At 22.3% G+C, this 8,867-nt stretch overlaps 6 protein-coding genes across 6 annotated transcripts; 4 read left to right on the top strand and 2 right to left on the bottom strand.

Annotated features, from left to right (window-relative positions):
• Positions 1-233: 233 nt before the first annotated feature.
• Positions 234-614, bottom strand: SRAE_1000200800 (Hypothetical protein; the record flags this gene model as incomplete). Its single annotated transcript, XM_024649034.1, has 1 exon — positions 234-614. The coding sequence occupies one exon, from the start codon at positions 612-614 to the stop codon at positions 234-236; it is 381 nt and encodes a 126-aa protein (XP_024502951.1).
• Positions 615-1,135: 521 nt separating this feature from the next.
• On the top strand, positions 1,136-1,552 carry SRAE_1000200700 (Hypoxia induced protein, domain-containing protein; the record flags this gene model as incomplete). The annotated part of the gene is made up of 2 exons (XM_024649033.1): positions 1,136-1,328; positions 1,365-1,552. 2 exons carry the CDS (start codon positions 1,136-1,138, stop codon positions 1,550-1,552), a joined length of 381 nt encoding a protein of 126 aa, XP_024502950.1.
• A 2,270-nt stretch (positions 1,553-3,822) lies between these two features.
• SRAE_1000200600 (Mitochondrial fission 1 protein) lies at positions 3,823-4,325 on the top strand (the record flags this gene model as incomplete). Its single annotated transcript, XM_024649032.1, has 2 exons — positions 3,823-3,873; positions 3,921-4,325. 2 exons carry the CDS (start codon positions 3,823-3,825, stop codon positions 4,323-4,325), a joined length of 456 nt encoding a protein of 151 aa, XP_024502949.1.
• A 134-nt stretch (positions 4,326-4,459) lies between these two features.
• SRAE_1000200500 (Hypothetical protein) lies at positions 4,460-4,678 on the top strand (the record flags this gene model as incomplete). Its single annotated transcript, XM_024649031.1, has 1 exon — positions 4,460-4,678. One exon carries the CDS (start codon positions 4,460-4,462, stop codon positions 4,676-4,678), a length of 219 nt encoding a protein of 72 aa, XP_024502948.1.
• Positions 4,679-5,326: 648 nt separating this feature from the next.
• SRAE_1000200400 (Mediator complex, subunit Med27 family-containing protein) lies at positions 5,327-6,369 on the bottom strand (the record flags this gene model as incomplete). The annotated part of the gene is made up of 2 exons (XM_024649028.1): positions 5,327-6,276; positions 6,324-6,369. 2 exons carry the CDS (start codon positions 6,367-6,369, stop codon positions 5,327-5,329), a joined length of 996 nt encoding a protein of 331 aa, XP_024502947.1.
• A 136-nt stretch (positions 6,370-6,505) lies between these two features.
• SRAE_1000200300 (Hypothetical protein) lies at positions 6,506-8,524 on the top strand (the record flags this gene model as incomplete). The annotated part of the gene is made up of 4 exons (XM_024649027.1): positions 6,506-6,548; positions 6,597-6,636; positions 6,685-7,047; positions 7,093-8,524. 4 exons carry the CDS (start codon positions 6,506-6,508, stop codon positions 8,522-8,524), a joined length of 1,878 nt encoding a protein of 625 aa, XP_024502946.1.
• Positions 8,525-8,867: the final 343 nt, after the last annotated feature.

The following is an 8,867-nucleotide window of genomic DNA, read 5'->3' as shown; positions in this document are numbered from 1 at the left end:
ATTAATATCAAATTTTAAATAATTTATAAAACATTTTTAACATAATAATATCATTTTAATATAAAAATAAACCAAAAAAATTTTTTTATTTTATGAAAGACAAAATTTCAAATACTTTATTATTAAGTCGACAAAATGACGAGAAAAAAAAATTGGAACGAAATTATGTGTAATTAATTAAAATATTATATTATAATGCATTTATTTATTATATTACCAAATGATTATGATTATTATTCTTCCTGTGTTGGTTGTGCTGTAAATTTTGAACTTTTTTGTACTGTATCATTTTGTATTTTTTTTTCACTTTTTTTTCCCAATATATTATTAACATTTAATTTTTTTAATGTAGCATATTTTGGATCATCTGGTGTGGCCATTCCTAAAATTTCAGGCCGTTTAAATATGTCTTTTCCCACATTTTTATTTTCCTCCTCCTCTATAGTAGTTTTTCTTTCTCTCATATTTCTTCCAGATCTGTATCCTCTATGACCACCATTTCTTCTTCTATATTTTTGTCTATCAGAAGGACAACAATCATCAGGTGAACAATTGATAACATTAAATGTCACAATAAAAAGTATAAAAATAATTATTTTTATAAAAAAAAACATGATTTATTGTTAAATAGAAAGATTTTTTTCTATTTAAAATGATGTAATTAATATTAAAATTTTGAAAAAATAGAATTCAAAATTTTTGACGACAATTTTTTTATTGTTGTAATATATAAATAATTAAAACCAATAAAAGTAAAGTTTTCATTTAAGTATCATAAATAGTGTATCATTGTATGGTGAGATTGTGGAAATTAAATCACATGTTATTATTAAAAATTCATTGATATGATTAATTATCACACAAAATTTTTGTTACATTTTCTTAATAATTTTCAATATTTTTTTTCATTAAAATCATTTGATTAGAAATTATGTGATTATAATTTTATTTATTCAAATTTATCTAGAGTATTTAAAATTAGCAAAAAATAATATATGCATTATGTTAAAAAATGTTTGAAGTTTAATTTTTTTTTATGCTTTTAAAAAGCCGCGACGCACTTTATTAAATTTATATTTCTGATTGTTTTATTTTTCTACAAATCGGTAAAACAACATAAATAATATATTTAGTTATGGATTCTAAAAGTGAAAATGAAGAATTAAAGTGGAAAGTAGTTAAAAAACACACAACTGGGACTGTTCCTGTAATTCCTTCAGATGTATTTGAAGAAGAAAAAAGTAGTGGTATAAGCGAAGCTATTACAAAAAGTTTAAGAAATCCATTTGTTCCTGCTGGATTGATTGCTACTTGTGCTTGTCTTATAGGTAAATAATATTGTTCTAATATCATTATATGTTTAGGAATGTTTTCTGCTACAAAAAACCGTGATTTATTAAAGGCACAATATTACATGAGAGGTAGAATTGCAGCTCAAGCATTTACAGTAACTTCATTAGTAATTGGAGGACTATACTCTTTAAATTGGGATTTAAGTGTTTTTTTTAAAAGGTCACCAAAATTACCCAAATTTTCAGAAGTAAATCAATAAAAGTTTCAATCTTATACAACACAGGTGGAGTTATACTAAGAATATTTTTGTTTATCATTATTTAAACAACATTTATTTTAAATTATACGATTGAAAATTTGTAGGTGTAAAAAAAATAAATTAATGTAAAGTAAACCTTATTGAATAACATTTACAAATTAATTATATACAATATTTTCAATATATATGTATTAAAATAATTATTTAGTTTCTTTTAAGAATAAATTTATTTTTAATTATTAATGATCAGCATAACAAGTGCATGTTTTAAATAAAATCTTATTAAACTGTTACATAAAAAAAATTTTAATTGAAAACATTATCTCTTTCCTCATCATAATTTCAAATACTTTTTTTATTTTTTTAAAAAATATAGAAAAAAATTATTTTCCCATATTATATTGGTTTGATTTTTTAACCGAAAACAAATCTAATTCAATCATATTTAGATAATTAAAAAAAAATTTACAAATGTATTCTGAATAAACCAATACTAAAATGATGGTAACGATTTCTTAAGATTACAAGACTTGTGCTTTATACCAATTTCCTTTTCTTACACAGAATTTCTCTTTACTTCTGATACTGTATTAAATATATTTTAATTTAAAAATAGTATGCATTTATATATATTTTTATTTGATTAAATATTTGTAAAATGGTCATTAAAAAAAAGGTAAGTATTAATTTTAATATTTTTAATAGCATGATTCAGCAGATCTTTAAATTTTTTTATGTTAAAGGTTTTCCTAATCTCATGCAAAATAATATCCTTGGCTTTGTGGTGGTTTTCTTCCATAGAATTTCACTATAGATACCATGGGACACTTAAAATAAAATACTTTCTATATCATTAATTTTTTTTATTTTAGGTAAATTGATAGTTTTGTTAAAAATATTGGATAACATTTTTAATATATTTGAAATGGTTTAGGAAAATTTTTGTAATTGGTTGGGGAAGTATTCATAAATCGTTTTTATTCATTTTGTCTCGAAAAGAATGAAGAAACATTTGTGTAATTGTAATAATCACAAGGGAATGTTTTACAATTTTTAATTTCATAATGTTGTTTAATTTTTTATCAGATTTTCTTTCTTAGTTGGTACTTTTTGTGGTGAATTAAGTTTTGACTTTGAAAGAGGATTAAAATTTTATTTTGTTGTTGACAATTTTGGTCAAAATGATTATTTTAATAAAATTTCTTTCATATATCCTTTTTTTATGTTATTTGTTGAAAGAAAGTTTTAAATGTTACCTTTTAAGAAATGTTTAAATTTAAACTTTTCTTATGTAAAATAATATTTAACAATTGATTTTATGATAAGTTTTTTTTTTTATTAATTCACATTAGTAGTACAAAAGAGGAAAAAAATTTATTAGTTATATAATTTTAATTAATATATTTTTCAATTATATTTACCAAATATGTTATTATTTATTTGAGATTTACAAGAAAAATTTATATATTAGTATTTACTTTTTTTAGTCAGATTATTTGTTATTTTTGTGTGATTTCTTAATTCCACAAAATTTATGAATTCAAATAATATATAGATATATATAACTATTGGATTTATTTTGTTATATGAAGGTTATATTTGAAAAAAAAATTTTATACTATCACATTTTAGATATCTTATAATTAATTGGTTAATTTTTTTATTAAGTAGTAAATTTATTTTTAATTTTAGCATCTTTGACCTTATTTTATAAATTAAAAACATTATCATTTGTTTTGGCAGATTTGTTTAAATAGTCATTTCTACATACCAATTTTTTATTGTAACAAAAATGTTTTGTTTAACAGTATCTTCTTTTAATATTCCCTGATATTATAAAAATATTTTAAATTTAATATTGGTTTTTCACTTTTCTGATTTATTTATTCATTAAATAATATGACAAAATTTTACAATCAACGGAATTTTATTTTTATACTACTCTCATATATAATTGTTTTTTTAAGTAGCTTTAGACTTTTTACAAGTTTTTATTTTATATTAGTATTTTTAATTTACCTCTTTCGTTGTTATTTGAATAAATTTTCTATTATTTTTTATAAAACAAATTACAAATAAAAACTTTTTTTATACCACAAAATTTTGATAATTTTATGAACGATAACTATTGTAATATAAAATTCAAACAAAAATATTAAGTTTCACTTAAAAAAAAAATTATATTCTTGTAAATCGTTCTTTTCATCTTAATTATAATTTTTAATTATATGTTTTTTTTTTTAAATTTTTATATATTTTTTTTAGGAAGTATGGATATAGGGCATGTAATTGATGAACAAATACCACAAGAACAACTTCAGGTAGATTTTTTTATATTTCTAAAAAATTTTGATAAATTTTTTTTTAGCATTTTAGAAAAACTTACATGGATGAGTTGTCATATGGAGAAGTTACTTCCAATTCTAAATTTAATTATGCACATGCATTACTTAGAAGCAATAAAAAGGATGTAAAAAGTGGAATTGTTTTACTTGAAGAATTTCTAGAAAAAAACGAAGAAGACATACCAAAAAGAGATATTATTTATTTTTTGGCTATTGGTTATGCAAGACTAACTGAATATGATAGAGCAATGGCTTATGTAGATTTACTTTTAAAAGTAGAAGAAAATAACAGACAAGCTCTTGATCTTAAAGAGTGTATAGAAAAAAGAATGAGGAACAGTGGTCTTTGGGGAGCAGCTATAATTGGTGCCGGTGTAATAGGTATAGCTGGTTTAACATTAACTGCTGTTTTGTCGGGAAAAAAATAATTATATATATAACCTGGTGAATACAATTTAATAAAGTATTTTTATGTATTTGTAAAAAAATTAAATTGTTTGATCATTTAATATTTTGTTGTTTTTTTTTTTTGAATTAGTGTTATGAATTTTTATAGATAAAAATGTTTTCGATTGAAGAGTATTTTCAATATAATACTGAAGAGAATAAGTATGGTTATTCTGTTACTTTTAATTTAACCAACAATGAACAAGAGTTTTCTAGTTCAGTATTAAATGAGTTAAAAGGAAAAAAACCTATTTCAAAAGAAGAAATATTTCATATCAAAGAAAAGGATGAAATGAAAGAAGATTCTCAAGAAATGACTAATGCACAAAATTAGTCTTTGTGTTTAACTTATTATTGAAGGGAATGTTCTCAAAATAAAAAAGTTTTGTTTTTTTTTATTAACGTTAACAAATTAACGGGACGTTATAAAAATATTTTGTAAATATAGTTTCCCTGTATAAATATAAAAACAAATAAATTAATTTTTTTTTACAATGTCAAATACAATAAATAAGTATATTAAACAAAGATTAAATATCTTTGATTTATAATGTTTAAAAATATATATTTATTTTGTTGCTTATTTTTTAACCAGACAAATAAATGTCAAATTTTGTAGCCACTCAAATCATTTGATAATTTGAACATTCAAAATTATTCGTTGGAAAAAAAAGCATTATCAAATATTTGAATATATAATATGACTAAAATTTTGATATACAGATGTGCTAAAGTTTATTTTTTTGTTGATTTTTTGTTTTCAAAATAATTAAATATTGTATGATTACTTATTTTCTTCAAAGTACTTTGGAGTATTTTGAAGATAAAATCTCAAGGAAAAAAATGATTATTTTTAGTTCAAAACTTTTAACACTACAATTTATATTTGAAAAGATTAATATTTTATAGGGTAAAGTCATTAATTAAAGAAAAACACAATATAAATTACTAATACCGTTAAGAAAAGTTAAAAAAATTTTAATTAACTTTTACATCCTTCGTGATAAACAATTTTTGTATTTGTGAAATCATAAACTGTTGGTGGCATAAAATTGGACATTATTTTATGGCATAGAGCACAAGGTTGTTCATAAAGTTTTTGAAATTTTGAAAAGAAAGTAAGCATTTGTTTCATTGAATTAACTGCTTGATTTCCTACTAAATAGGGTTGGAGATTAGCTAGAATTAAATTTGCCTGTGTCGTAAGACTTCTAAAACATTTCCTTTTAGAGGAATATGACAAATCAAGTAGAGAACGATTTGTATCTTGATATCTCCATTCCTCTTCTGGATCAGCAACAATAATTTGATCAATATTACCATCATTAACAATTAAAAGTAACTTTACTGAACATATGAAATTATGGTATTTGTTAGTATCTCCATAATAACCAAATTTAATTTCAATGACACATGATTGGAGATTCCTTTCTAAATATCGACATTGAATAGTACTTTTTAATTCAGGAAACTGTGGTAATTTTGCAAAGTTTTCTTCAAACGTTTTTTGAGGATTGTTAAGTAAAGTCCATGTAGAATCTGGAATTGGTCTATCAACAAAATCCGACATTTGATGTCTCTTGAAAGCATATTGATTTTTCATAAATTCAGAAACATAAGTTATATATAACGATTGAAAACTAGACCAATCTGCAGAGTCGATTAAAGAGTTATAAACTTTTGAAGCTTCTCTATCAATGGTAGCTTGACCAGCGAGTGCAATTAACCTGTCAGCAATATGTTTTCTCGGCATTGTATCAGGAAGTTTTTTTGCCTGGGTTTCAACATTTTCATATGAAATGTTTACACAATGTAATAATTCTTTTACTTTTTGGTCATAATCATATGCTTTATTTGATGTTATAGGTCCACTTGAAATATAACCAAATGTTTTTACTACTTGTTGTCTAAGTAATCTTACTCCTGCTATACCTAAATTAAATAAAATATAATTAAAATAAAAATAAAAATCCACTTACAAGATGCTGCTATATCAAGGGTTGAAAGATTTTGTTGCTGCATCATGTATTGAAAATACTGCATCAGAAACCAAGTTTAAAAATATATACATTTGCAATAATACTTTGGAAAACAGTATACCAATTTTTCTTTAACTTTCTACTTAGGATTTTGTTGCGAAATTTTATTAAAGTTAATTAAAATGGCTCAAGAAAAAATTAATTCATTGATATCTAAAATTGAAAGTAAATCCATTTGTTCAGAGGACTTTAAACTACTTTTAATTCATTTAGTTGAAACAAATGTTGATATTTATTTAAACGATTTTATTAGGTTAGTTTATTTTATTGGTTTTAAAAAGTTTTTAAATGATATTTTTAGGATTGTTAAACAAATTCACAATTTTCAAAATGATCAGTCTTTGGAGGAAAAAATTTTATTTATAAAATTACTTGAATTTACATTTAATTGTTTAAGGGACCCTATTGAAAGAGATGTTGCTATTGTTACTTTTATTGATGAGATGAAAATTGCAACAAAATCAGAAAATGTACCATACAGTTTGTCAGCATTTTATCCAAATTTTCAAAGCAAAGTTTCAGTATGCCTGAATCAGTTATGTGCTAGTGATCCTGATGAAAATGATATTTTTGATATAGCTCTTTTGAAAAAAATAGGATATGAGTTGCAATTTTTGGCATTAATTAGTCCAAGAAAAGTTGTTTCATCATTAGTATTAAAAATGTATAATAATTATGAAGTTTCAAAACAATGTGTGATATTATTTAGTTTTATAAAACAGATAATTTTATCACAATGGTATGAAAATGAAGAAGATACTGATAATGACGATGAAGAAAATAGTAAATATCCTCTCATTGTTCTACAATTAAAACGATTTCTTGTTAAATCATTTCAAAGCAAACTTTCACCATCAATGTTTTCTAAGGATGGATATATTAACATTACCAATATTTTCTCTAAATTGTCGTCATTATACTATATAAATAATGTTGAAAATGAACCAGAAGATCCCTTAGTTGATGTTAATTTAATTTGTAATGTTGTTTTGATTCCAATGGCATTTGATGAATCAACTGCACAATTAGCTTTTACAATTTTATCGCAATTAATTGATCAATCAAATTTAAATTTGTTAAAATTTAATTGGCAAAATTTGTTACCAGAAAAGGAAGATGAAAATAAATTTAAAGTTGAGGGAATTATTGCTTTGGCAATTCATCATTTACCTTTATTTGCTAGAAAAGAAAATAGTGAAGGTTTATTTTTAATTTTTTCTACATTGGAAAAACTTGCCATCAAATTACAAAATGATCAATTTAAGTTTTCAATACCAATAATAAATCATCAATTGGTTAAACTGAAATCATTAGATTGGATTTATGCTTATGTTGTTATGAGAATTTTTAAGGATTTATGGAATATTAAAAAGTTAATTATTCCAACTTATTTTCAAAATTTTTTGGATGAATACGATTTATTAAACTTTAAATTTATCCATCTTTCAGAAGATCAAGATGTTTTAACTTCTTTTACAGAATCAATTCTTGAAATGGCTGCGCTTTCCGAATTTTGTGCTAAGGATTTCTTGATAAAAAATAATTTTAAAAAATTAATTGACTCAAATCTTTTACGTACTGCATTTTCACGAGCATTATTCTATCCATATGAAAATCACATCTTACCAATATCTACTTGTTTCAGAAATGTTTTTTATATTTTAATGAAGAAATTTAATATCACACCATTATGGAGTAATATAACATATATGGTTGATCCAGATGATAAAGATGTAGTTGTAACTTGTTATAATAGAAGTATACTTAATCAATTAGTCACTTCAATTTATTTCAATGCCTGTGAATTACCAAAATTATTTCCTGATAATTATAAAAATGTTGATAAAAATGTGGTAAATACTATAAGATCAACTTATCTTAACATGATTATGATGAATACAACATATTTAGAAAAAAAAATCAATGATGATTTTGTTGATAATACTTTTTCCAAGTCTTCTTTTGCAAAAAGCTTTATAATACTATCAAGTGAGGTTAATTTATATATTTGCCAAATGAATTCACTTCTTCAATTAGGTGTTCCTGAAGGTGATATGTTATTCAAATCTGTTACCAAAAAAGTTGTAGAACTTAATGATTTAATAACAAATATCAAAATTAGTAATTCTTTTGTTAGTTAAATTTTATTTGTATGAAAGTATATGATTTATCATTTAAAATATAATTTATTTATAAAATATTTATTATTAATTTTCTCAAGACAAAATTTTCCTAAACGTTAATAATCTACAAATAAAATAATATTAGATTGAAATTTAAAGTTTTTAAAAAAAATTTTAAATAGAAAAGTAGAAGAGATATTTTCTGGAAAAATTTAAACCTACAATTATTACTATTAAAAGATATAATTTTTTTTTCTTAAAGTTTTTGAAAACTATAATTTTTAAAATGAAGTAATGCTCCAGTTTAATTAAAGTCTAACTTGTAGAATGACTACACAACCATTAAAATTAGTTAACTTCA

Source organism: Strongyloides ratti (assembly GCF_001040885.1).
Source record: "Strongyloides ratti genome assembly S_ratti_ED321, chromosome : 1".
In the NCBI taxonomy this organism is placed as follows: Eukaryota; Metazoa; Nematoda; class Chromadorea; order Rhabditida; family Strongyloididae; genus Strongyloides; species Strongyloides ratti.
The sequence above is the reverse complement of the archived record's forward strand: the minus strand, read 5'-3'. Positions and strand labels throughout refer to the sequence as shown.